The sequence below is a fragment of the Petaurus breviceps genome, unplaced genomic scaffold (genome assembly GCF_028583685.1).
Source record: "Petaurus breviceps papuanus isolate PSGF00001 unplaced genomic scaffold, PetGlider_PUasm1.0 176, whole genome shotgun sequence".
NCBI classification, from domain to species: Eukaryota; Metazoa; Chordata; class Mammalia; order Diprotodontia; family Petauridae; genus Petaurus; species Petaurus breviceps.
In genome coordinates this window covers 14,740,512-14,766,846 of record NW_027185771.1, presented here as the reverse complement: position 1 = coordinate 14,766,846, position 26,335 = coordinate 14,740,512, and the positions used below count along the sequence as shown (strand labels likewise).

The following is a 26,335-nucleotide window of genomic DNA, read 5'->3' as shown; positions in this document are numbered from 1 at the left end:
TCTAACCTATAATTGCAAACCTTAAATGGTGAGGAACTCACTACTTCCTGAGACTGGTGATTCTACTTTTGGACAACTCTGTTAATTAGAAAGTTTTTCCTCCAATCTGAACCTAAATCTGCCTCCCTGTATTTTCTCTCCATTAATCCTGATTCTTTCTTCTGAGACCAAACAAAATAAGCCTTTCCCTACATTACAGTACTTCAGATATTTGAAGGCAGCCGTCATGGTCCCTAACAAGTTTTCTCTTTCTTAGACTAAGATTTCCTCCCACCTCCCATTTCTTCAGTGAACATGGCATAACTTCTACTCTCCTTACCATCATGGTTGCTTTGGATGCCCTTCATTTATTGATTTCCTCCCTAAAATATGGTACCCAGAACAAAATACACACGATACTGCAGATATGGTCTGACCAAAGGAGAGAATGGGCAGACCCTCTGATCTGGGCATCATGCTCTGTCTGAGGAAGCCAGAGATAGCCTTTGGGTTTTGGGGTACCACGTTATACCCAATGACTCATAGTGACCTTGTGGTACACTAAAACTCCTTCTCCTTTCCATCCAAACTGTCATCTTTGCTCTATCTCAAATGGAGTTTGAGGAAAACACTCACAGCCCTGATGCCTGGCATCAAGGATGTCACGTGTGTCATGAGTTTTCTAGTTATTGTGTGAATGCCCCACCCATCTTTATGTACAAGGTGAAGTATGATATCACCTGAAAATCTGTAGAACACTGTGATGCTTTTTAATGGAATTTTATAGTCATAAGCAATCAACATTATGTACTTTACTGTATTATTGTTAGAAGTCTTGGGAAATGAAGACATCAAGAAATGGGGCCACACAGATAATTTAAATGGTCGTGGTGTGCCAGGAGAAGCTCTTGGAGGCAATTCAGAAGCATGGAATCTCAGAATGCCCACTGTATGCCAGGCACTGTGCTAGCACCAGAGGGAGACATGATAGCTAGCTTTAAGTGCTTAAAAATCTGTCATGTGGAAGGAAGGACAATACTTGTTCCGCCTGACTGCAGAGGGTAAAACTGAGAAATGTAGGTGGAGGTTACACGTCAGGGTAAACTTCCTAACAATTAGTGCTGTGAACAAAATGGAAGGCGCTGCCTTTGGAGAGAGCCGCCACGTACCTGCTGAGTCCATTTTTCTCCAGGCTACAGGCCCCTATTTTCTTTAATTGATCCTCATTTGGCATGCTCGTGAGGCCCTCACCAACCTGGCTTACCTTCCCTCTGGATAGCCTCCCTAAAATGTGAGACCCAGAATCAAGCACAGTGTCCCAGGTGTGGTCTGGAGGCAGAAGACAGAGGAATGAACTCCTGAGGCCTGAATGCTCTGCCTTTCCTAATGCAACTCAGGGTCACTTTTTTGGTCGTCTCCAGGCCCTCCCTCCTGCCCTCTACTCCTCCTAAGTCTTGGCACCTTCTCCCTCAGACTCTCACCGATTTCTCCTTGGTGGAGTTTTCCTCCCAAAAGAAATTCTCCCTGATGAAGAGACCTAAGGGGTTTTGAGTGAAGGAGAAAATGATACCCACTCATGCTTAAGAAAAGATCCAGGCAGAGAAATGGCAGTAGTATAAGTCACTTTGAATGAGCCTGGCCCTTACAGCCCTTCATAACCCCTCACCTGGTGTTCTTATACTTTCATTCCCCTCCATAGACTCTACACTTCAGCCATGTTGGCTTCCTAAATGCTTCTTGCACAAGACAATCCATCTTCCGACTCAAGGCATTTTCACTGCTTATCCCTCATGCCTGGGATGTTCTCCCTCCTCATCCTACCTCCCGACTTGCCTGATTTCCTTCAGGTCTCAGAGAAAATCCCACTTTCTGTCTTTCTTGGCCTTCCGGGATGTAGTGGCTTTTCTTTTGAGTTTAACTCCCCCCCCCCCCCCCCCATTTACCCTGATTCTATCTTGTTTGCACAGAGTTGTTTTCAGGTCGTCTCCTCCATGACACAGTGAGCGACTTTAGGGATAGGGACTGGTTTTTGCCTTTCTTTGTGTCTTCTGTGCCTAGCCCAGTGCTTTGCATGTAGTAGGCACTTAATAAATGCTTGTTGTCTTGATGACCAGTTGTCATCATGGTTAGAGAGACTGCATTTTAGTTAAGACAGAATTTGGATCAGTTTATTTGGGATTCAGTTTGCAAATATTCCAAGAAATTTTCCATCCACAGTATAGCTGATAATTGGCCATCCTGCACGGTAGCCAAATTGTAAGTGATTTGCTTAAGATTGTTTTGCTAATCTTCCTAATTTCCTTCCAGCTGCAAAAGAATGCTGCTGAAACTATGCTGAACGCCAGCTTTTTTTTTTCCATCCCAACATGGTTTTGCTTTCATTTGCAGTCATCCATTGTGGGCCCTTACTCCTTATCTTTCTTTAATGCAGACACACACGAGGGACAGGCATTAGGAATTGGCGTGGGGAATATGCATTAACTAGCATGAAGTTTACCACCCATATCAGGAGCGTAGAAAATCTGGTTTGAAGGCCAGAACTGACCTTCAGCTCAATTCCATGGGCCATGGGAATATCATATGTTTTTGTCTATAGTTGTGACAACAGCGGTTTTTAAAAAAATCCTTTGCAGTAGGATCTGAAAGGCCGCTAGATGGAGGTATTGCTTCACCAAAGTTTCTTTAGTATTTAGTTCTTGGTATTGCTTTCCCTCTCTTTCTGAAGGTCTTTTCCTTCCTTTTGTTTTTTTTCTACCTCTCACCTCCATCTCTTTCTGTTAATTGGCTATCATTATATTACATATTATATAAGTGATCTTTCTGTTAATTGAAAGGCTCATGTTCATTGTTTTGCATATAAAAATTAAATGAACCAAATATTTTTATATTTCCATCTCTCTCTTAAACTGTCTCCACCCTCAAAAAACATCAAAATATGAAATGGAATGATTTTTTTTAACTTAATGTGGCTATTTATGGATTTTTTCAATGGCTCAAGGACCCTTCCTCAGTGGAAAAATCATTCTCTGCCTTTGCATCAAGTATAATGGGAAAAGCACTGGGTAATGAAAATGAATTTCAATATCTTTATATTTATTACAAAGGAGAACATATTTTCCATCATGGATCTAAAACATAATTAAATAAAAACTAATCATCATAATTATGAGTCCCATTAGAAATGATCAAATTGAGTCAGTTTAGAGCAAACTTTTAACCAAAATACAGCTACAAAATCTATTTCTTTTTCATTTAACACACATTTATTAACCCTCAATATGCAGAGACTTGTGCTGGGTATGGGGGGAGATTGAAAGCTTAAACGAGACATCATTTTCGCTCTTGAATCTTATAGACTGATGGAGATAAACACAGTTTAATATAACATACAACATCACAGGATAAGCTTAGAATGTTAAAAAAACTGTTGTTTATGTTTCCTTTTCTTCCTAGTTCAACACCTCCATCATCTTCTCTTCTTTCCTCATTTGACTCAATTTGGGAGTTTCCTGCCAGTCACAACCCTACCTGCTTTAGGGGCTTGGGCCTTTAATCATTGCTTTCTCCCAGTACTTTCTAAATGCTCTTTCCATTGATGCCTTCCCTGCTGCCTACAAAGATTCTCAGATCTTTTCCTTTCTTACTAATCCTGTAGCAGACCTTACCATGCCTCCTAAAGCTATTACCCTGTATCTTTCCTCTTCTTCACAGTCAAATTATAACTGTTTACTCTAGTGGCCTTCCCTTTCCTACCTCCCATTCACTTTTCTTTCTTTCAGTAATGTAACTTAAATACTTTAACTTAAAATCCTCTGTTTCTAAGAATTCTTGTGGAAATCTCTAGTTATTGTTGTTCTTGTGGTCATGAAACTGTAGGATTTTAGTGGATTTAGGGATGGGACTTGAGTCACTTAATGGCCCTCGTTCCTGATCTGCCCCCTTTTATCTTGGTGCCTTTGTTCAGGTGGTCGTGTATGCCTGGCATGGATATTTTGCTCTTGGCCTCATTTCTTTGGCATCTCTCACATCACGCTGTCCATCAAATTTCCTGTTAGATTGTAAGGTCCTTTAGTGCAGACCCCACCTTACATTGCCTTTGTCTCCACAGTGCCTTGCATATAATTGGTGCAAGCCAATGTCTGTAACATTAAATCGAAGCCCTAAATTACTGCTTTTAAGCTGGTGACACTGACAATTAGAGTATCTGGTCGGCACCATGTTTGCTGCGAGTTGGACTTTTGGTGGCAGATTAGCTTGAACTAAACCACAATTTCAGGTGCCCTTCATAAACCACATGTATGGCATGATTTCTCACTGACAATTTAACAAGTGCTTTGCCTCGCAATGATAGAGCTTCAGGGTCCCAAAATGACCCTAATTCTGGAATGTTCTAAGTCATGGGATTCTGAACTGGTCCCAAGCAGCCAACAATGTAGCATCTGTCTTAAAACTCATCTGGGCTCCACAGCCCAGTCTTATACAGAACTTCTAATAGTTAACTAGATAGAGCTACACATTTCAATGGAAATCCAGTATCAGACAGGGCAGTGAATGGGATTACCATTGGACAGCCTCATATTCTGAAGGTTATTGCTGAAGTAGATTTTTTTTTTTTAAACCTCTGGGTAGCTCTCCTGTGGATGATTTGTGGAAGACCATGGACAGCACTCACATAGGAGGGAATGGGTAGGGTGTGGTATACCCCTGCTGAGAGGAGTGCCCACACTGATGAGCTCACAGACCCACTGATGTGTACAAGTAGGTGTCCCTGCATGTAAGACAGCCTGTGGGAAGTGACTGATGTTTCCCGTTAAGAGGAATCCCTGGAAGAGGGCAATGTTTTAGAGGTGCTCAGAGATAGCACAGATGAGGGGTAATGACATAGCACATTTTTCCTGCTAGGGGTCCATAGTGTCTTCAGAGGGCCAGTCCTTTAACTTACACACTCCAGCATCTGTCCTACCAGGCCATGTGACACACACACGGTAGCTACAAGTGACTCTATGTCTCTCAGTTGGGTTGAAAGAGAGGCAATGAACACTGGCTGTCTTCCCCTACAGGATTATTTTTCTATTAGATTTTCTGCAGAAAAGTCCAATTCGAGTGAAAATTCAAATAGAGCAGTACCTCATTTATGTGTCCTCAGTGGTAAACCATTCCTTGGCAGAGCAGATCACAGCACCAAGGACCAAAGTGAGATGCTCTCAAGGCCACAGAGGGCACTAATGAGGAGAGGTGGTGGGGACTCTTCATGTCCATCTAGCTCTGAGTGTGCGGTAAGTCCAACTTCACAGCAAGGGTGAGGACACTTTGAATGGGATTGAAGGCTAGGGTGGTGGGATCAAATCCCTTTTGGGAACTCATTCCTACTGTACGTTGAGAGCATATTTCATATTTTGAACTTTAATTGGATTTGTTAACAAACATTTATTAAGTGCCTACTGTGTGTATAATATTCTACTAGCAGCTGGAAGAAAGGCTAAGCTTATACAAGATATCACCTCTGCCTCTGCCATTCTTTTGAGGCAGCTAGGTGGCATAGTGGATAGAGTGGTAGATCTGGACTCATGAAGACCTGAGTTCAAATCAGGCCTCAGACACTTACTAGCTGTGTGACCTTAGGCAAGTCACTTAACCTCAGTCTCCTCAACTGTAAAATGGGGATCATAACAGCACCTATCTCATAGGGTTGTGAAGATCAAGTGAGATAATATCTGTAAAGCACTTAGCAGAGTGCCTAGCATACAGTATGTGCTTAATAAATGCTTATTCCCTTCCCCTTTCCCTTTCCTTGGAAAGATTGGGATTATGGAAAATGAAGACCACTCTTTTGGGGGTATTCAATTGATGAATGAATCATCAGAAAGAACCCCAGGGAAATAAATGGCACTAATACCGTGTTTCCCCAATAATAAGACACTGTCTTATTATATATTTTTTGGACAGAAAAACACCAGAGGGCTTATTTTCAGGGGAGGGCTTATTTTAATGAACATTGACAGCAATTTTAATAACAGGTAAATGTGAACAAAAAAATGTACCTTTATTCAATAAGCAAATCACTGGGGAAGAACAGGATGACGCGCTCACTGCTGCAGCTCTGATTGGATGCAGCTCGGAGTGCGGCGTGCGTTTCACGGGGGGGGGGACGGTGCATACAGAGGGTACTGTAATGTAGCATGTAGCGCAGGGGATCACCTTCACTACAGTAGCAATCTCAATAGGGCTTATTTTCGGGGGAGGGCTTATTTTAGAGGAATCTTACACAGTAAGGGGAGGGCTTATTTTCGGGATAGGTTTTATTATTGGGGAAACACGGTAGTATAAGCTGGGAGGGGCTGGACCATTTATTGGGCTCAGGGTATGTATGCATGTCAGACATCTCTGCTCTGCAAATGTGCTGAGAGCTGGGAGTTCCAGAAGGGAGCCTGGGCTTTGAAACAGGATGAGAGGGGGAGTTTTCATTTGATGACAAATTTCAGGGAAAGACCACAGTGACCCATGTTTGAGGCCACATGATCACTGGAGAGACAAAGCCGAGTATACTAGGTGAAGGATCCTTGCTTGGGGGTAGGGTAGAACCAGTCAGTCTTAACAATCGGTCTGTGAATATACTTTAAACAACCTGAATAGGACAGAAGGGACAGGATAGGACTTAGCCATAGAAACTTTAATCGGTAAGGTCAAAGCAGGATAGCCTGATGTCCTTGGCTGGATTCTGGGGGCTAAATAGGAAAGAACCTTCTTCTTCCAGGGGACTAGTGACCATGGTGGGACCTAGAGGGACAAGGGTAATGTCATAAGACCCTGGCAAAAAGGCAGTATAGAACTAGAAGGTGTCTGAAGCCTGCTTATCAGAAAAAGGAGATGAGAAAGGAAGAGGAGAGAGAGAAACATTCGATTTTACAACCAAGGGCAACTTTTGTTTGCATCTTCCTCCTACCCTGCCCCCCAGTAAACTTCCCTGTTCCTTTTTGCCTCTGGGGTCAGATGTAAACTCTAATATTTGACATTTAAGGTTCTTCACAACCTAGCCCTTTCCTGTCTTTCCAGTCCTCTTACATATTACTTTGCCCCACACGCTGTGGTCCAACCACATTGGTCTACCTTGTTGGTCTTCACCCATCATGTTCCATCTCCCATCCCTGTGCCTTTGTATGGGCTGTCCCCTATGCTTATCATCCTTTCTCTCCTCATATTCATCTCTTAGGATAACTGGCTTCCTTTGAGACTCAGCCCAAATGCCACCTTCTGTAGGAGCCCTTTTCCATCCCCCCAGTGCTAGAGTCTTTGCCTTTGACATTATCTTCCATCTACTCTGCATATATCTTGTATGCACCTATCTATGTACAAGTTGACTATTCCATCAGAATGTATGCTTCATGAGGACAGGGGGCATTTGTACTTTTTCTTTGAATCCCCGAGGCTTAGCATAGTGCCTGGCATGTCATAAGCTCTTAATAAATGCTTGTTGATTGATGGATTGACTCTCCTTTCTTCTCCCTTGGCAACTTCATTTACTTTGATGGCCTCAACTACCACATCTATGTAAATGACTCCCCAATCACAATCTCCAAACCTGATTTCTCTTCTGATTTCTAGACTCAAATCTCTAACTGCCTCAAGGACATTTCTACCTGGTAAACTCAGGGTACTTTAGATGTATCATGTCCATCAAAGAACTTATCATTTTTTCCCTGAAGGCAGGTGTTTCTCCTCATGACTATGTCATATCTAAGCAATGATCAAATCCTGTCAGTTTTCCCCTTCAAATGTATCTTACATCTCCTTCATTCTGTTCCCATTGCCTTTACCCTAGTGTGGACCCTCGTTAAATTAGTAGATGACACAAAGTCTGGATTGATGCCTGAGATATTGGATAACAGGATGCAAAATGACTCTACCAGTCTAGAATATGGGGCTGATCTAAAATGAAGAAATGTAATAGAAACGAATGAAAAGTCCTACTTCCTACACAACGGCACAAATACAAGATGGTGGGACTATGGCTAGAATTTCACTGGACTTGCAAGGTCAGGATGAATCAATCATGTATCGTAGCAACCAGAAGAGCTATTGTGAACTTAGGCTGCATTTAAGGAGGGAAATTATCCAGAAATAAGGGAGGGAGTAGTCCTGTATTTTGCCTTGGTCAGACCATGTCTGGGACGCTCAGCTGGGCAAACTGGTGGTGGTGGTGAGGTTATACATTAGGGATGTGACTACTCTCTTCAAGTATTTGAAGGACAGCCGTGGAAGAATGATTAGGCATTTTCTGCTTGGTCCGAGAGAACAGAACCAAGAATGATGCAGGAAAGAGTCAAAGAAGGGAGGGGGATTGCTGAGAGGCAGATTCTAATGCCAAATAAAGAAGCCTCATGGTTGGAATTGTCCAAGAATGGGCTGTGGAAAAGGATTGTGAGTTCCCCATCACTGGAGGTCTTCAAGTACAGGCTGAATGAGCACTTGGCTCCTAGAAAAGTTTCCTGTTCAGATGGAAGTTGGACAAAATAAATTTGGAAATCCTTTCCAACTCTGGGATTCTGTGAAAATGGAAACATAGAGCAGTTTGGTACCAAAAGGGAGGATTCCCAGGGATCCAGACCTGTATATATAATTGGTGCTAGGAAGCATTGTTTCCCCTCTTAGCGCCCAGATTTGGAACCAATGCCAACCTGAACCTATTTAGGGCTGGAAAGTATTCAGATCAATACAGAACCTTCTATATCATAATGTTCTCTCTTGGCTAACCTTCTGATCATTGGTAACAGGATAGATGAAGAATTCACATGGAATGTTTAAGGAAGACCCATACCTACCTTCTCTGGGTCTAAACACTTTTTAAGGTAAGATATCAGAAAGGTATTTTTTTGATGTTTTGTTTGTGTAAGGACATGGTTTCCAAATGCATAAGGAAGTTTGAGTTAGAACTCAGTGTCACCTGAGTCCTGCAGGGTCTGCCTCAAAAGGGAAATTAAATGTATTGTTTTCAAAGTTTCTTACAAATCCTGCTCCCTGATCTTGGTAGTAGTAGCCAAGAATTTCTGGTTCTTAGTGTAAGTAAAACACCCTATCTACATCTCTGTCTTCTCTCTATCTCTGTCTTTGCTTCTCTCTCTCCTCTCTGTCTCTATGTATGTATGTATGTATAACAAAACTTAATATAAGTAAAATTTATATAACATGAAATGCTTAAAACAGTCAGGTGACAGTTTAATGTTTCTGAATAATCATTTTAAATTTTCTAGGGGAGTTAGCTGTGAAAAGAAGTTCTCAGGATATGGAACTGTTGCTTCTTCTTAATTAAATTGTAGGTTCTCGGAGGATAAGGATAGTTGCTTTTGTCTTTGTATTTCTGACACCTATTACAGGGTTTGGCACATAGTAGGCATTTAATTAATGCTTGTTGAATCAGTATGGCAGGTCAGGGTAAAAGCCTAAGGCACTAGGAACCACAGACAATTGCTCAATAAGTTACCAAAATAAATACCAAAGATTTGTGGGATTAGTTCCAGGTGGGAAAAGGACAAAATGCTTTTCAGATTATTACTGACATGAACTGTGCTCTGACCTGGTGATGCTGAGGTGAAGTGACAAACTCTTTGATCGCTGCACCTTCCAGTCCCTGAAAGCTCCTTTTTAAATGGAATGCAAGTTAATGGGGCACTATCCATTCTAAGCCTTACATAAGAAACGCTGCTTTTATGGGAAAGTAATTCTGGCAGCCACGACCAAAATATAATCTGTTAAATGCTGACAAATGGTGGGCAAAAATAGATGGAGTAGATCTTGTTATAACAGGAATTAATTTGGTTTCACCACATTACACTCTGTGTGAAAAGCTCAGGACCTCATAACAGAGAATACACAAATTCAGAGGCATTTTAAGCTCTCCCAAAGAAGAGCCCCCATTTCCCCCTTATTGCCCTGTCCATGTTGTCATGTGTCCAGAGTTTCTGCATAGTTATTGGGCTAATAACCAAGGGGGCCCTGAGGCACCCAGTCCCTCTACGAATCAGTAGGGGCCATATAGTGCTGAATCCTAGGCTTTAATGGAAAGATGGATGAAACATTTCAGCAAATTGGTGAGTGTGATGAAGGGAGGTGGGAAGGCCACTGCTATTAGGGTTAGGTATCTGAGGAGTGTGTGTGTGTGTGTGTGTGTGTGTATTCAGGAAGGGCCTCCACTAACTCTTTGATCAAGGCAGGAAACACACATAAATGTACCATGTTCTCCTAGTGACAATTTGTAACAAAAAACCTTAAGGACAGCTAAAATGCTAATCTATGATGGTCACAGCAATGGACTGAGAAAATGAAAGCTTCATTAGCATCAGCTCTGTCATTAACCCAAGCTAGAAGTGATATTCTATTCATTTATTCAATAAACATTTACTGAGTGCAGCCCTGTGCTAAACTCTGTGGTAGATTGTTTGGTCTGGCCCCATGATTTCTGAGGCAGATGGGCAATTCATCTAAAAATTATAGTCTTAAAGAGTTGCTTGGGACACTAAGAGCCTATCTGACCAGCCTATGGTCATTCAGTCAAGATTCGAACCCAAATCTTCCTGACTCCAAGGCCAGCCTTCTAGCCAATCTGCCATGCTGCCACTCACTACTACCCATAGATGACAGTCCCTGCCTTCAGGCATCTTAACCTGCTTCCAGGGAAGCTAACCTCTGTTAAATATACAGATGTTGAAACAGAGATACAGAGAGGTCAATAACCCATCTAAGGTCACACATCTAGTTAGCTGAAGAGCTAGGCCTGCCGCCCAAGTCCTTTGACTCCTAGTCCAGTGCTCTGTCCAGGGTCCTTCTCTCTGGGTCTTATTTGCTCATCATTTTGATGCAAAGATTGGTATCTGTCCCTTTCCTGCTTTACATAGATGTGAGGAGTGAGTCAAAGCTAGCAGAGTCCTTGTGGGGAAGGTGAGCCAAAGCACACAAGGTGATGTGATGGGAAATGTGAGAGTCCCAGTGTCAGGAGACATCCAGGCTCAAATCCAGACTCAAACATTTATTAGCTGCAGGGTCCTGATCAATGCCTAAGCCTCATGTTTCTCATTGTGAAGTGAGAAAATAGGATTCCTGAGTACCTATTTCTAAAGGTTGTTGTGAAGATCAAGGGAAAATGTACACAAAGGGCGATTAGATATAAATCACTCTATGAATGACAATGATTACTGTTGTTATTATAATAGCAAGGAATCAGTAACAGAGGAGAAGCCGGTAGATTTGGAATCAGATAACCTGGGTTATAATCCTGGCTATTTACCGCTCATTGTGACAATGGGCAGGCCATTTTACCCGTCAGCCTCAGTTTCCTCACCTGTAAAATGGCAATATTTGCTCTATTTGTTATGTTATTTTGAGGACTGAATGAGAAACTATAAGCAAAGTGCTTTGTAACTGTAAAGAGACTTTTTGTTAATAATGAAAACTTAAATATTAATAATAAATCACCCCTTCTAACCCTGACATAAAAGAATCTGACTATACAATAGAGAGCAAAAATATTTCTTTGAGAAAACTTGAATTTAACTTTGGGAAAATGATGGGGGGTGGAGGGAGGGAAACAAACTTCTCATGTTGAGTGAGAAGATAATATATAATGACCAAATTATTATGACCTAAAACTCCCCCACTTGCATTTAGATTAAAAGAAACAATTATTAATTTCAATTAATTACTGCTAAAATGAAGCCACATTGTAGTAGGCAGAGCCTCCCCCAAAGCAGCCATATAATGATGTGTGTGCCTGTTTTAGAAAGCATTTGGGGAAGTACAAGCCTAATGAAACACATCAATTAAGGACCAAATTAATGGGAAAATTTTAATGGACTTTTAAGGCCTCTGAAATTCCAATCTATCAAATTTACCACCTTTAATCTGCATTAACTCTTCATATCAATCCTCATTTAAACTAAGTCTCTAGCTGTGGAAGTGTTCTGCATGCACAAAAGCTAGCTTGCTCGTAGGATTTGCAGTGGCATGGTAGCCAAAGATTTCCCAATCAGAGTATCTTTTGTGTAACATCCTAGGCATCCCACAGAACACAGCCATAGACCCTTGTGATGTTAGAGACTGTTAGTCCTTTATAGAGGGGCAGAAATAACTTGCTTTAAGTCAACCAGTGGGTTAGTTAGTACCATGCTAAACCATGCAGATGGACCAGGACAGCTTCCTTCCCCAGGGTTATATTAGCAGAGGACAAAGCCCCAGAGAGAAGAGGTTCTTACCTTAACAAACAAGGCTCCCTTTGAAGAAAAGGCATCAGTCCCTTTTCCGTTGGGGTAACAGTGATAGACAGCATCCATAACTGGATAGCGGCTGGCAAAAAGGAGGCCGCTGTTGAGGATCTTACAGGGACAGGTGCTGCTCAGACTCTCGCAGGGGCAGCAACTCTTCAGGATCTTACAGGGGCAGCAGCAGCCATAGATCCCGACATCGTAGAGAATGTATTCAAAATATTGGTGGAGCTGGTCTTTCAATTTCCCTGCTGCTCTTTTGTCAAATACTTCCTGTAAGCACAGAAAGTCCAAGTTGGCAGGGAAGAAGGCAGAGATCTCGTGGTCAAAGACCTCGTCTGTGTGCTTCTTTTTTCGCAGAGAGGTCTTCTTGAGCATAGAAGTCTTGTGGAGCAACTTGTTGTTCACAGAACTTTGGTCCGTGGTGCCCTCTCCAATCCGGACCTTCACCAGGGACTCTCTAGAAGCTGTGTAGCTGTCTAAGCTTCCAGCGTCCCCTTCCTTCGCCTTGTGGTTGGGTGTTTGGCCCTTCTGGCTCTCTGCTTTATTCTCTGGAGGTGTTTCCATCTGGCAGTCACCAGTGCCATCGGCTTCTGGATCAGACAGCTGGCCACCATCCTCTCCACCAATCCGGATGATACAGGCATTGTCTTCGACATCATGAAAGTCACCTCCACTTTTGGGGTTCCTGTTCTCTTCGCTGTTGTTTGGACCCCCGTTGTCGCCCTTGTACTCCATGGATGTTGTTCTCTTGATGCCCACGTTGACGGCTTTGTTGGGACCATCGCTGCCCTGGGGTGAAGCCAGACTGCTGAAGCTTGCAGCACTGATAGAGGTGTTTGTTGGGGAGTCTATGTATATTTTGATCTGGGGCCTGCTGGCTCCATTTCGGATTCTCTGCCCAATTTCTTTGGCCCGGTCTTGTGTGTTGGAAAGATTGTTCACCCTTGCCATGCATTCAGGGAGGAGACAGACATTGGCAGTGCCAAAACAAAAACTTTTCCCAGGGCCCGTGGCCTTCCATTCATTGAGAAGGATAGTGCCATTGGCGTGGCTCTTGTCTTTCAGCCTAGAATAGATGTACGGTCGCCTACATAGCTGGAGAGGGTTCCAGAAAAGAAACCCCAGTATGGCACTGGGTATTGACACAGTACAGAGAGCCAAGTAAATGGGTGTGGTGAAGATAAAGCGCAGGACCCAGCACAGAGAGCCCCTTTGGCACTTTTCATTGGTAGTTGGTATCCAGGAGGCTACCAGTCTGTCCACAAGCCAGTAAAATGGGCAGATCAGAGCCCACGACAAGCGATGCAGAAAGGACAGACAGCAGCAAGGAAATGGGGAAGTGTGTAAAACCATTGCAACTCAGTCGTCACGCCCCGTTGAAGCCCTACTACATGGTGTCCAGGACAATGAGTGGTCCAAGCTGGTGTGTTGAGGGTGAGGGGGAAGGCGGGGAAGGATTGTCAGTACTGGACTTGCTAATGAAAGTCGTCACCTCTGAAAGAGAAGATGGGCAACCAGACCATAGAAAAGGGGTCTAACGCTCTGTTCTTTGGGCCTCTGCAATCCTCCAAGGTCAGTCATTGTTCATTACAGGGGGCCATACTGTGCTGCAGAGATGGCCTGGGGGAGAGCTGTGGAGATAAAAAAAATGAATTTTGTCCTTAATGTTTATTAAGTAGCTGTTTGAAAAGCCACACAGAAAAGCAGCAAGCTTTTAAAAATGTAGTTTTAAAAGTCTGCATTTAATCAATTCCCCGAGCATTTCTTAATGGACTTTGGTTTATCGAGGCTTATTTTTAATTTCTGTTCATTCATTGGTCCACTCCAAAGAGGAAAAAAAAAATCCCCATCAAGTCCCATGTGCTAAAAATATTCTGACTGATGAGATGAAGGCTCTCGGGACTGACAATTGTGAGTTCTGTGGTTTTAGTGGGCCTAAAAACCTGGTTGAAATGTCACCGTTAAATCATTTATTTTGCATTCTCTCAATTTTCAGCATAAACAGATTAGCAATGACATCTGCTAGGTTTCTGGTTTGCTTTAAAGCACCTTTACACATATCCTATCACTTAAGCAAGGATCACTGGATTGAGAAAGAATCTTAGAGGTTCTCCTAATATAATTCCTTTGTTTCATTGAGGAAGAATTTGAAGTCTGGAAAATGTAAATAACTTGCTGAAAATCACACAGGAAATAAGAAGCAAAATCAGGATTTGATTTCATTTCTTCACCCCAAAGTCATTATTCTTTCCACTATATCATGGCACCTCTTTAAATTTTTAATGGATCTTAAAACGACAAAGAGTTCTTAGATGAACAGATTGGTGGTGTGTTTATGTGGTGAACACATTGTAATGCACAAGGAGATGTTTAAATAGAGTTATTTCTATACTATAATAATATACTTTTAATTGCTTGAGATCACTGACATCAGTAATAGTGGTGATATTGGCCATGATGTTCCAAAAAATTCGAGGAAGGATCCAGGGCCAGAAATGGGGAATCTATTAACCTAGCAGCTGTTCTCACACCTGCCTCTGCAGGTTATATAGCTTTTTCTTTTCTTTTCTTTTTTCTTTTTGGAGGGGGGAAGGTAGGGCAATTGGGGTTAAGTGACTTGCCCAAGATCACATGGCTAGTAAATGTTAAGTGTCTGAGGTCGGATTTGAACTCAGGTCCTCCTGACTCCAGGGCTGGTACTCTATTCACTGTGCCACCTAGCCGCCCTGCTATGACTTTTTCTAAACCAGAATGAGCAAAGGTATTAGACAGCTTGAAAGGAAATTTCATAATTAGATGTGTTTCCTCCCCCTTTACTCTCCCCCCTCCCTCTCCCACAAAAAGTACAGCATTGCTTCCAGAAAGCCTAGGTTTGAATTCTGGCTCCAACAATATATGACCATTCTCGGCCTCGGTTTCCTCCTTTGTAAAACTAAGTCTTGGACCAGATGATCTCCACTATCCCTTTCGATTTTAATTCTAGGATCATGGTTATAGATGACCTTTAGGCTCCCTTTCAACTCAGCTGTTTGTATTGGGTGTCCTAAAAGTCTCAGTACAGGTTTAAGCTTATACATTTGTACAAATGCATAAATAGAATCAGAAAGAGGCCATGATTTCATAAACTAGACAGAGAATGACTCCTAATGTTAGTAAGCAAATTTGAACCCATAGGTATCATTGCAATTGGGTATATGAGGTTCATGCGTCATATAGAATGTGAATCTTGAAAGGTCTATTTTATTTTAAAACAAGACTTTGTGGATGCTTGTGTGGGGAGATGGAATAATGTTGTTGTAAATTAAGAAAATAGGCAGCCCATCCTCCTCTTAATGGTTAGGACATGTTTTCTGACTCCTTCCTAAATTTGCTAAATCTAGAACTAAAAGGAACCTTAAAGGCCATTTTACAGATGAGGAAACTGGGCCACTCAGGCAGTAAGTCTCAGGGGGAGGATTTGAACCCACAAGTCTCTCTCTTTTCACTGTCTTCTGGATCTGTTCCATGGGACAGTCTTTCAAAGACTTGTTCCCCCATTCCAAACCTTTCTCTTGTAGGCTAAACATCTCCCGTTTTCTCAACTGATCTACATGACATGGGTTCCTTTAAAGCCCTTTGCCATTCTGACTGTTCTCCCCTGCATGTACCCTGAATACCCTTCTTAGACTGGGGGCCCAGAGCTGAATAGAATATGCCAGAAGGGTCTGACCCAGGGACTATCGCCTCCTTGTTGCTAGAAGCTATGCCCAAGACCACATTAGCTTTCTTGGCCTTCACATCACGCTGCTGATTTACACAGAGCCTGCTGTCCACTACACCACACTAAGCTTGTTTTCAGACAGATTGCTGCCTAGCCATGCATCCCTCATTTTGGATCTGTGATTTCTGAGTCATCAGTGATTCTTAGAAAGATTGTATAGAATGAGAGATGTTGCAAAACTGGAGAAGGGCCAATTTTATTCTGATTTTCCAAAAAAAAAAAAAAAAAGGAAGAGGGTGATACAATCTATAGGCCAGATTTTCCTGGCAGAATTCAAGAACATGCTATTCAAGGGCTGGTTTGTTAGCACTTGGAAAGGGAAGTAGTTATCACTGAATACTAGCATGGCTTCATTCAGAACAGACCATGACAGAGCAGCTTCATTTCCTTCTTTGACAGGGCAGCTGGGCTGGCAGATCTGGGGAATATTACAGAGTCAGCATGGCATAGTAGCAAGAGTGTTGGACTTGGAATTAGGAGAGACCTGAGTTCAAATTTCACCTCTCATCCTTAAAAACTGTGAGATCATGGGCAAGTCACTTAATCATTCTGAGCCTTAGCTTTCTTATCTGCAAAACAGGTATAACAATATCTGTAAGCTTTCCCTCATGGGGCTTACAGGAAATAAAAATGTAAAGTACTTTGCAAAACTTAAAGCTATGTGTGTGTGTATATATATGTATATATATATCTGGCTGCTGTAATGTGACATAATATATTTGGATTTTAGCATTTGGCAGGGTCTCTCACACTGAATTTTTTTGGGGGGCTGGGTGGGTCTAGATTCCATTGGGGCTGCTAGGTGGTGCCATAGTCCATAGAGCAGACTCATGAGTTCAGATCTCAAGACACGTCTGTGTGACCCACACAGTTCTTGACTCTAAGCTTTGCATTTTAACCATTATACAGCACTGCCTCTCTTTGACAATCAGAGCTGTTCAAGGAGGTAGTGGCTTCCTCCGCTCTTTAATCAGAGACTAGAGATGTTAGACTAGATAGCTTTTGAAATCTCTTCCAATTCCTAGATTTCTTTATTTTGTGACCCTAATTTTAATTTCATCCCTTAGCACTCATGTGAGCTCCCTGATATTTATATGTAAAAGCAAGGAAGAAATAGATTTACCATTCAGTCTGTGGGTAATATTTGCAATATTTTATTAGTTATTCAGATTAACAAGACTATTCTTGTACCAGGATCTTAAGGTATAAGGGAAGAATCACATTTTTAGGTTTCATATATTGGGCCCTATGTTGATGTATTCTGGGTTGATTTAAATAATATGAGAAGTTGCTTATACTATCTTGGGTATTTGGGATCGAGGAGCAAAGAGGAATGAAGAAGGATGCATTTATTTCGAGTACCATTCACATGAGATCAGGCTAACCCAGTGACCAAGCATCACCTTTTTAAGGAATGCCATCTCTATAATAGGGGAAGATACGGTACTATAAATGGGTCATGAGAGCTGCATGATGGATGGAGAACTGAGAGAGCCTTCAGGGGCCATCTTGGTGGCTTAGCAGCTGCCACTACTAACTACATTAGCTATTGTTGTTTTCTAGTCTAATTCCTGCTTTTTACAAATGAGGAAGGCTTGCTGTGGAAAAGAGTGTCCATTTCCTCTTCGCTGCCCCACAGAAGCAATCTACTACAACCCAATCATATCAGCTGGGTAGGGAATTCCAGATTACTTGGTTACTTACTTTCTTATCTTTCTAAGGATATGGAGGCATCTGAAACAGTGGTCCTTGACTAATCCAGAAAACCTGGCATGACTAGGCTTTCTTCCAACTACTGTCAGGTTTAGACTTGCTGAGATCTGGAGGAAAGGCTGGGTAATTATCTTCTAGGACCACATGAGTCCTTACATTGCCATTTGGAAGACACCCTTTGAGAGCAGGGGATTTGGTATTCATTTTTGTATAACGGCTCCTGGTTTGGTGGTTTATACACAGTAGGCGTTCAGTAAATATTTGAGTGGCTTTAATCTTTGAAAAATCTTGAGATTACATGGGCTGCTGGAAGTAATATCACTAGGGATCCTGTTCTTGGCTATGTTGTTATGAAAACAAGGTGTCTGTACTTGGATAAAAGATTCTATGTTAATATCCAGATGGGATTCTGCTAAAAAAAATTAAAATTTTTAAAGTTCTAGCATTTTCTAGTGGGGGTTAGTTATAATCTAATGGGTGTTACAAGTCATTTTAGTGAATAACAAAAATAATTCTAAATAAACTCTGATCTTATGCAGTGGGAATTGGAGTTACTTTCCTTGGTCTAAGGGGGCAGAATGAGGATAGGTGGGTATAATTTTTCAGGACAAAGATTTTGAATCAAAATAGGAAGAATCCTCTCAACAATCAGAGCTCTTTAATAATGGAATGGACGACCTCAGGAGAGAGCGAATTCCCTATCATTGAGTCTTCAAACAGAGGCTAGTGGCATGGCAGGTGCTCGTGGCATAGGGCATCATGGTTTAGGAGGAGGTTGGACTATATGCCTCTAGGGACCCTTCCAACAATGGGTGTATGAAAATGAAATGATATAAGAATCATAGGGTATTTCTTTGTTGATATCCTTTCTGTGTAAATTCTTTTTTTTCCCAACAAAAGGGATAAAAATTGCATGGAGATGAGTAGGAAAAGAAACAAATCTCAGACCTGGATGTAGGTTGGCCATTTACCTGGTAAAAGGGGAAGGTTGAATGAGGTGAGATGTTGGGGTCCTTTTCAGGTCTCGGATTCTGTTTATCCATCACAGAACCACAAGGCCATATCTAGAGTTCGGTGTTTGAGGACCCTGATGAATGGGACAGTGCCTATAGGAGAGTGATCATGATGACAGATGATGAGGACCACTGTCACAGGATTATTAGAAAGGGTATTTAGCTTAGAGAAGACTTGGAAGGACTACGTCTCCCAATATTTAAAGGGCTATCATATGGAAAAGTGTCAGAGTTGTGTGTGACTCCAAGAGGGTGGAAGTAGGACCAGTTATATAAATCACAGTGAGACAAATTTTGTCTCAATATTAGGAAGAACTTTAATATTTGTTGCTCATTCATTTTTCAATTATGTTTTATTCTTTCATGACCTCATTTGGGGTTTTCTTGGCAAAGATACTGGAATGAGTTGCCATTTCCTTCTCCAGTTCATCTTATAGATGAGGAAAGTGAGGCAAACAGGGTTAATTGACTTGCTCAGGGTCACACAGCTAGTGTCTGAGGCTAGATTTGAACTCAGGTCCTCCTCACTCCAGGGCCGGTGCTCTATTCACTGCGCCCCAATATAGCACTTTAAATTTAGTAAAGCACTCTATCTATGCTATTTTATTTGATCCTCACAAACCTGTGAGGTAGGTGCTATTATCAGCCCTATTTTACAGATGAGGAAAAGAGAGGTTAACAGACTTGCCTGAGTCACCCAGGTGGTAAAAGTCTGAGGATAACACAGGTCTTAAAGGTGTAAAAATCTGCCCCCTGCTGTGCATGATTGAGGTTCCTGTTGGGAAGCATAGAAAGTTGGTGGGAAGGTGGCCCAATGAGGCAGCTGACACTGGACTCGTTGGGGGAGGAATTGCTCTCTCCCTGCTCTCCTGGATGTTAGGGTGTGCACAGAGGCCCGGATGCCCCATGCTAATTCCTGCAATGTCTGCCACCTTCCAGTCATTCCCATGGTGCTCCTCCCCTCTCCTTTGCCCTTCGATATTCAGAACTAAGACAGAAAAGACAAGCTCTGCCTTTAAGGCCCCAGCAATGCTGTATGACCTGCATATGGGCGGGATTCCCCAAGCAGGCTCCGGAATACAGGAGACAGCTTGTATTCTATTGATTACGCAACCCCACTGTGTTGGAAGGACACCTGGATACAAATTTATCTGAAATGGTTTTATTTTTAGCCAAGAAAGAACTCAGTGAACAAAAGGAAAATTATATCAATTATGAAAAAAGAATCCAACCATCCCCCCAAACTCCTCATATTCCAGCAAGATTAAAAACTGTCATGCTGCCAAAATGAGAACAGTCGGAGTTTTGAAACCTGCTTCTGGAAGCTCACACCTTTATTTCTGTTCCTGTACAAGTTTCCCCTCACGTGTGAATGACTTTGGGGAGTAGAGCTGTCTAAAAGGAGCTCCCCTGCTTTAGCTTCCGGTGAGGGGACGGTCCACTCCGTGACTTTAACGGCAGGAAGGAGAGCTGGGAAGGACTCTAGGGATCATGTCTTCTGACCCTCGTTTTATTTCTGCAGATAAGAAACCTGGGGCTCAGAGAGAAAACACATTTGTCCTTTCTACATCACAACTTTCTCCATTGTGGTTTCGGTATGTTGTGGGTCGGCATAAGCAATGCAACGGAAATGTTTGGGGGAGTTTTGCAGAGACTGCGGATGGCACAGAGCCTATGATCAAATACTTAACCCAAGTTTTACAATAAGGTACTATAAACACCCCATTCGAGAAGAAGAAAACCCTCAGACTTCTTTTCTGGTACAAAGGGAGGGCCAAACAACTTTACATAGATTTTCAAAAGTGAACAGACACTCACCCTTTGCTGAATGAGTGTTGGAAAGACTCTTTTTTTTTTTTTTTTCTCACTTAAACAGTGACAGCCTGCACTAACTGGGGGGAAGAGAGCCAGGGCTTAAGGAACAGTATGCAGCTCTCCAATCTGTGTACATACGTATCAGGGCTGTTGGGGTTCATATGTTTATTACAGCTCTGGGGAATCCAGTGGGGAGAGAAGCATTAACACCAGTGGGGGAGCCAAGGTTTAGAAAATGGGCAATTCTCTGTATAACTGTGATCTGGTGTGGATGAAGCCCAAGGATAATTCTGGGTGAGAAAATGGAACATTTCAGCGAGGGAGATTTTGACTATGTCACCAGGCAGGGTTATTTTCCCCCTCAAGTCTATTTTTTAGGGGAGGTCTTTTGATTCAAAACTGTCGTCTTGGAAAATTATAACTATAGACCATATGTCAGTTTTTCTCATTAATGAACAATGCTGCAGATGCTTTGGAAACTGGCATTGTTTGTGGTATTTTGAGGACATTTGTGAGACAGGAATCCTGCTTTGCAGATTTCATATGCAACAAGGCAGTGTCTCCTCTGGGGACTCTTTCTGGTGAGGGGGTTTGTGGACTCAGGAGTTATTTCAAAGTCCAACTGTTAGAAATAATAGTATCTGGAGCAAAATGGTCTACCCTGGGTGCCATGTTTTAGAAGGGATATTGGCCAACTGGAGGGCTTCTAGAGGAAGGCAGTCAGGAAGGGGAGGGGACTCAAAACCATGTTCTGTAAGGGGAGGGGGATGTTGAGGCTGAGAAGAAAGACCTTGGTGATCATGATCACAGTCTTCAAGTATTTGAAGGGCTGCTGTATAGAAGGATTAGTTTTAGTCTAGTTGACCCTGGAGGGCAGGACTAGGAGCAAGGGGGGGATGGAAGAGAAGCAGGCTTTGTGGCAATTTAAGGAAGAACTTCCTTTGGAGAGCTGCTCAGAAATGGAGTGGGCTGCCTCAGGAGGTTCTAGGAGCATAGCTGTAGAGCTATGGTAGAGCTAAGTCACCGAAGGGTGACCTGGAGGTTATATAGTCCAGCAAAGATGAGGAAAAGAAGGACCAGCCAGGTTAAGAGACTTGGCCAAGGTCAACAGCTAGTAAATGGCAGAGCTAGGATTTGAACCTAGGTCCTTGGACTCCAAATCCAGTATCCTTTCCTCTGAATCATGTTGTCTCCCTATGCTCAGCTCAGGCTTGGTGTTGAGTTCCATGTCACTGGGGGATTTCAAGTAATGACTGAATGAGCCCCTTTTTGGGGATGGTACAGAGGGGTTCATGCTTATGGGTTAGACCAGATGACTTTGAGAGCCCGTTCAGCTCTGGGAATCTAGGATTTGGAATGCTGACAGAAAGACACACATCTAAAGCAAGATTGGTACTTTAGGAATCCAGTCCATCATTCTCATAGGAACAGAGTTCTGCCTGATTTCACATGCTGCATAATAACCCCCAGATTTACATGCTTACCCAAGAAAGCACAAAGATATACTTCATCAGTGACACTTTCATCTACCGAGTAAATGCCCCTTCTTTTTTCTTCCACAAGAAGGATTGGTCTAAAATACACCTTGTCTTAGGAAGGCTCATATAAGGGTGTGGCAGTCAAACTAAGCAAAAGAAATACTATTAGCTATTACATTAAAGGAAAACTGGTAGCTTTTCTTTCCTTTTGGGCACTCCCAAAGTCAGGTTCATTCATTCTCATCCAACAAACATTTATTAAGCACCAAGTCTAGACCTCCATTTCTTCATCTTTAAAACAAAGGGGCAGATTCAATCTCCAGTATTTCATCCAGATCTGAATCTATGACCCTCTGATCCATGTACATAACATTGTCTAGATGCTGAGGAATGTGCAAAATTTTGAAAATGTCCCTGCCCTGCTAATGGTTTAGTAAACCTAGAAGAACATATTTCTAATTTGTATGTGAAAAAGAGAAGTTTATTTGTTTGATACAATAGGGTAAATGAATGAAATACCCCGGTTCCAACATTCACTGATAATGTCTGCCATGTTTTTTGCCTGCATTGCGTGGCCAGTCATCCAGAGAACCAACAAGTACTTGGTGAATATTGCATGTGTTGGAGAAGCAGGTTGTGGTAGGGATATTTTCTGGATGTGAAAGGGGGTGGTAGCAGGGAAGGGAGCAGTGGCTGGAAATAAAGGACACAGGCCCAGGCTCATGGAGGGGAGGATGCATGCAGTAGTGACATGGCAGGTCTTCCTCTAGACTTTCCAGGACTCTTGTCTTATTAGGTCTTTGGGCGAGTGTTCTCATTTTCCACATGAGCAAAATCACCAAAAAGAGGCACACGATGAAATGACAAGAATCCTTGCAAAGCAACATACTGACAAATGCAAAATACATTATCGATCGAGAAAGGGAAGCAGAGACTCAGCAACGAGAGGCTCTCAGGAAGTTTTCCTGCATAGTGGGTCGACTTAGGTGGGTACATGGAGGTGGTGAATAACTTGAGACCAGAACAGATTTCTTTCACAGTGACTGTTTGTGAATGCCAATGAGAAATGAATTTCTCAGAGTGAAAGACTAGGCCTGACTTGGTCATTATCTTGTATGATCTTGGGTAAGTAATTTCTATGGGCTATGGTTTTTCTTTCTGTAAAATGAAGGATTTAGGTCAGATTCCCATGGCCCCTCCTAGCTCTGCTTCCGTGACGCCATGGCTCATGTGCTTATCAGCCTTAAGCCTTCTCATATTTGCTTCCTGTGTAGCAGTGGTAGGAATGAAGGGGCTCCCTCACACTGGTGTGGCCAGGTCAGCACAACTGTGTGCTAGCTTCAAGCAAACTGCTCAGGGGCAAAATCCTGAGAAATGCTACATCTCTGAGGTGCCACAACACCTTCCCGTTTCCCTGCTCTCATTATTTGAATTTTCACATTCAAATATCAGTTTAAATAACATTTAGTAGCTCACTTATTTCAGCCTTTGCCAGAATGTTTCTAGGGGTTTTTGGAAGAGTGGAGATTCCTGATAAGTACTTGGGTCTGAGAATGTGAATGGAAAGAAAGCAAACTCAGGAGCTCCAGGGTAATTAATAATCATAATAACTAACACTTGTATGGTGGCTAATATGTTCCAGGCACTGTGCTAAGCCCTTTTACAACTATTACCTCATTTGATCCTCACAATAACCCTGGGAGGAAGGTGCTATTATTATCCCCGTTTTACATATGGGGAAATTGAGGCAAACAGATTAAGTGACTTGCCCAGGGTCACACAGATAGCAAATGTTTGAGGTTGGATTTGAATTCAGGTCTTCCTGACTCCAGGCCTAGTATTCTATTCACTGTGCAACCTTCAGTAAGTCCTTACCCCCCCGCCCCCCCCCAACATTTTATTACTATCTTTTGTTTTCTTACCATCTTCCATTCCAAATATATTACTGACCCTCCCTTATATAGATAGCCATCTCTTATAACAAAGGATAAAAAAAGAAAGAAAAAAAAACAACTTGGCAAAACTAACCCACATGTCAATCGAGTCTGACAGTATTTGTAATGTTCCATACCCCTAGGCCCCCACCTCTGCAGAGGAGGGGGAGAGGAGTGAGCTCCCTCTTGAACTAAGAATATCAGGTGATAAAATACTCAGTAGCATTAGTCCTGATTATTCCCCCCTTCCTCTATTATACTTTTTGGTGATCTTTGTATAATACCTGTCTGAATTTCATAGATATCTCAAATACTGCCTGAAAGTATTGTAACACATGTTGAAGCCTAGTTAGACCAGTCCATGGGCAAAAGAGACATCCAGATGGTGGTTTACTGAAGGGTCATAAAGCCTTCTTAATTTTTGTGTCATGAGAATCTTTGACACGAGGGTCATGATCGTATTTGTTCCTTTATTGGTTCCTTCATGTGTGCTGGTCTTATCTCTCTGATTAGTTTTTAAGCTTTCTGAGGTCAGGAACTATGCCTTTTCTTCTGTATCTTTCTAGCCACTCAATAATATATTGCTTAGATAATAAATTAAATAATTATTATAGAAAGAACCAGAAGAGGTAGATTTCTGATCCTCTGGTCGTTTGTTAATTTTACATTGTTAAACAAAATGGTTGGGGAACTCTTTCTGAAATCTTTGCTTAGCAGTCAAGACCTTAAATTTACATACATGGGTCAATCACTTTAAATATCAGAAACATTACTGTAAGAGGTAGGGCATACATAGCCAATGTGAGATTTGGCAGAACATTAGTTCTTTTTTTTTTTTTCCTTTTTGGAGGGCAATTGGAATTAAGTGACTTGCCCAAGGTCACACGGCTAGTTTTTGTGTTAAGTGTCAGAGTCCAGCTTTGAACTCAGGTCCTCCTGACTCCAGAGCCGGTACTCTACTCACTGCTCCACCTAGCCGCCCCAGAACACTAGTTCTGCACAAATTCAGAACCAGTTTCTTGATTAGACTTCTTTCTTGTTGCCTTTGATCCTCGAAATGGAATACCAGATTGTGGTTGAGCTGATTTCTGGCAGTGTGTGTAGACCTCCTGTCTGAGAATATATGAGAAACTTAGTTCTTCTCTAGTCAAACAGAATGAACTATGTTTACAAATCACCTCTCTGTTGATTTAGGATCTTGCTTTGTGGGAGCTCATGTAACTAAATAATCATCAAATAAATCTTATCCTGGCAGACAGGTTGTTTAATGAAATTCAGTAAGGCAGGAGCCAAAATTGGCTGTAGGACTAGAATTTAGACGGAAAACTTTCTGTTAAGTTAACATCGTTTGAACGGGTAACTAGCCTAGGGCCACCAGGGCTTTGCCCCAGGGCAAAAGAGGAAGAACATTTGATACCTACACCCACTTGAATAATATAGAAAGGTTGGGGAGAAGGCCTGTGATCTTCCTTTTCAGTTGTCGCTTACAACAACCCCATAAGCAGTCAAATAGTCCAGGTGAGGGGAAGGCAAGGTGGGTAGAGAACCCCTAGTGGCAGTGTGCTTGGTTCTGGGACAGTCCAGACCAGGGAATGGGGGAAAAGAAAGGAGTGGAGTGACCTTAGAAATAGTCTTTCCCCCTACTCAGCTATGCTGACAGGTTCTGGCATGGACTGAGACTGAGGGGGTCCTAGTGGAAAAGGAAGTCTAGGCTTATGTTCAGAAGATCTGGATTCGAGTTGCAGATCACCTTGAATATGTGTAACCCTGGGCAAATAACCTCTCTGAGCCTCAGTTTCCTTACCTGTAAAGGAGAGCGCCATATACCCCCTACCATACAGGGTTGTTGTAAAGGACTCAAACCTTAAAGTTCTATATAAACGTGAACGATCATTATTCTAGTTTTCCCATTCTGTGGTCAACATCCAATTTCCTAGTGCATCAATTTCTCTCCCTATAAAATAACACGAAATCTTTCTAATGTGAAGATTTATGACCTTCCAGTAATGACAATGATTGATAGTCACCAAGGGCTTATAGATTTGTTGGCCACGATATTTGAACCCTCTGGGCAAGGGACCAGGGAGGACCAAATGGCCCTGTTGCTACTTGCTTATTTTTCCCTAAGCCAGAATATTTTCTGCAAGAGATAAGATTAGGAAACGTGCCCGTGGCTTTTAGCCTGCTCACACGTTCTTTATTGTAGGTGACTGTTTGTGGATCGCTGTGTACACTAATTGACTGGAATGAAGGGCTAGCAGAGAAGCCAGGTGCTTCCTCTGGGCGGGTTGGCCAGGGCTCAGTCAAACAAAGGATGAGAGACACTTAGGGAACTTAAAGAGGGGTGTGTGTGTGTGTGTGTGTGTGTGTGTGTGTGTGTGTGTGTGTG

General features: G+C 42.3%; 1 protein-coding gene across 4 annotated transcripts in view; it reads right to left on the bottom strand.

Annotated features, from left to right (window-relative positions):
- The window catches only part of SMPD3 (sphingomyelin phosphodiesterase 3), a 273,255-nt gene that overhangs the window by 25,038 nt on the left and 221,882 nt on the right, over nucleotides 1-26,335 (bottom strand). For all 4 annotated transcript variants that reach the window (XM_069085666.1, XM_069085664.1, XM_069085665.1 and 1 more), the window contains one exon: nucleotides 12,222-13,864. In XM_069085666.1, coding sequence (XP_068941767.1) covers nucleotides 12,222-13,586 — 1,365 coding nt within the window. In that variant the 5' untranslated portion in view covers nucleotides 13,587-13,864. The remainder of the gene's footprint in view (nucleotides 1-12,221; nucleotides 13,865-26,335) is intronic.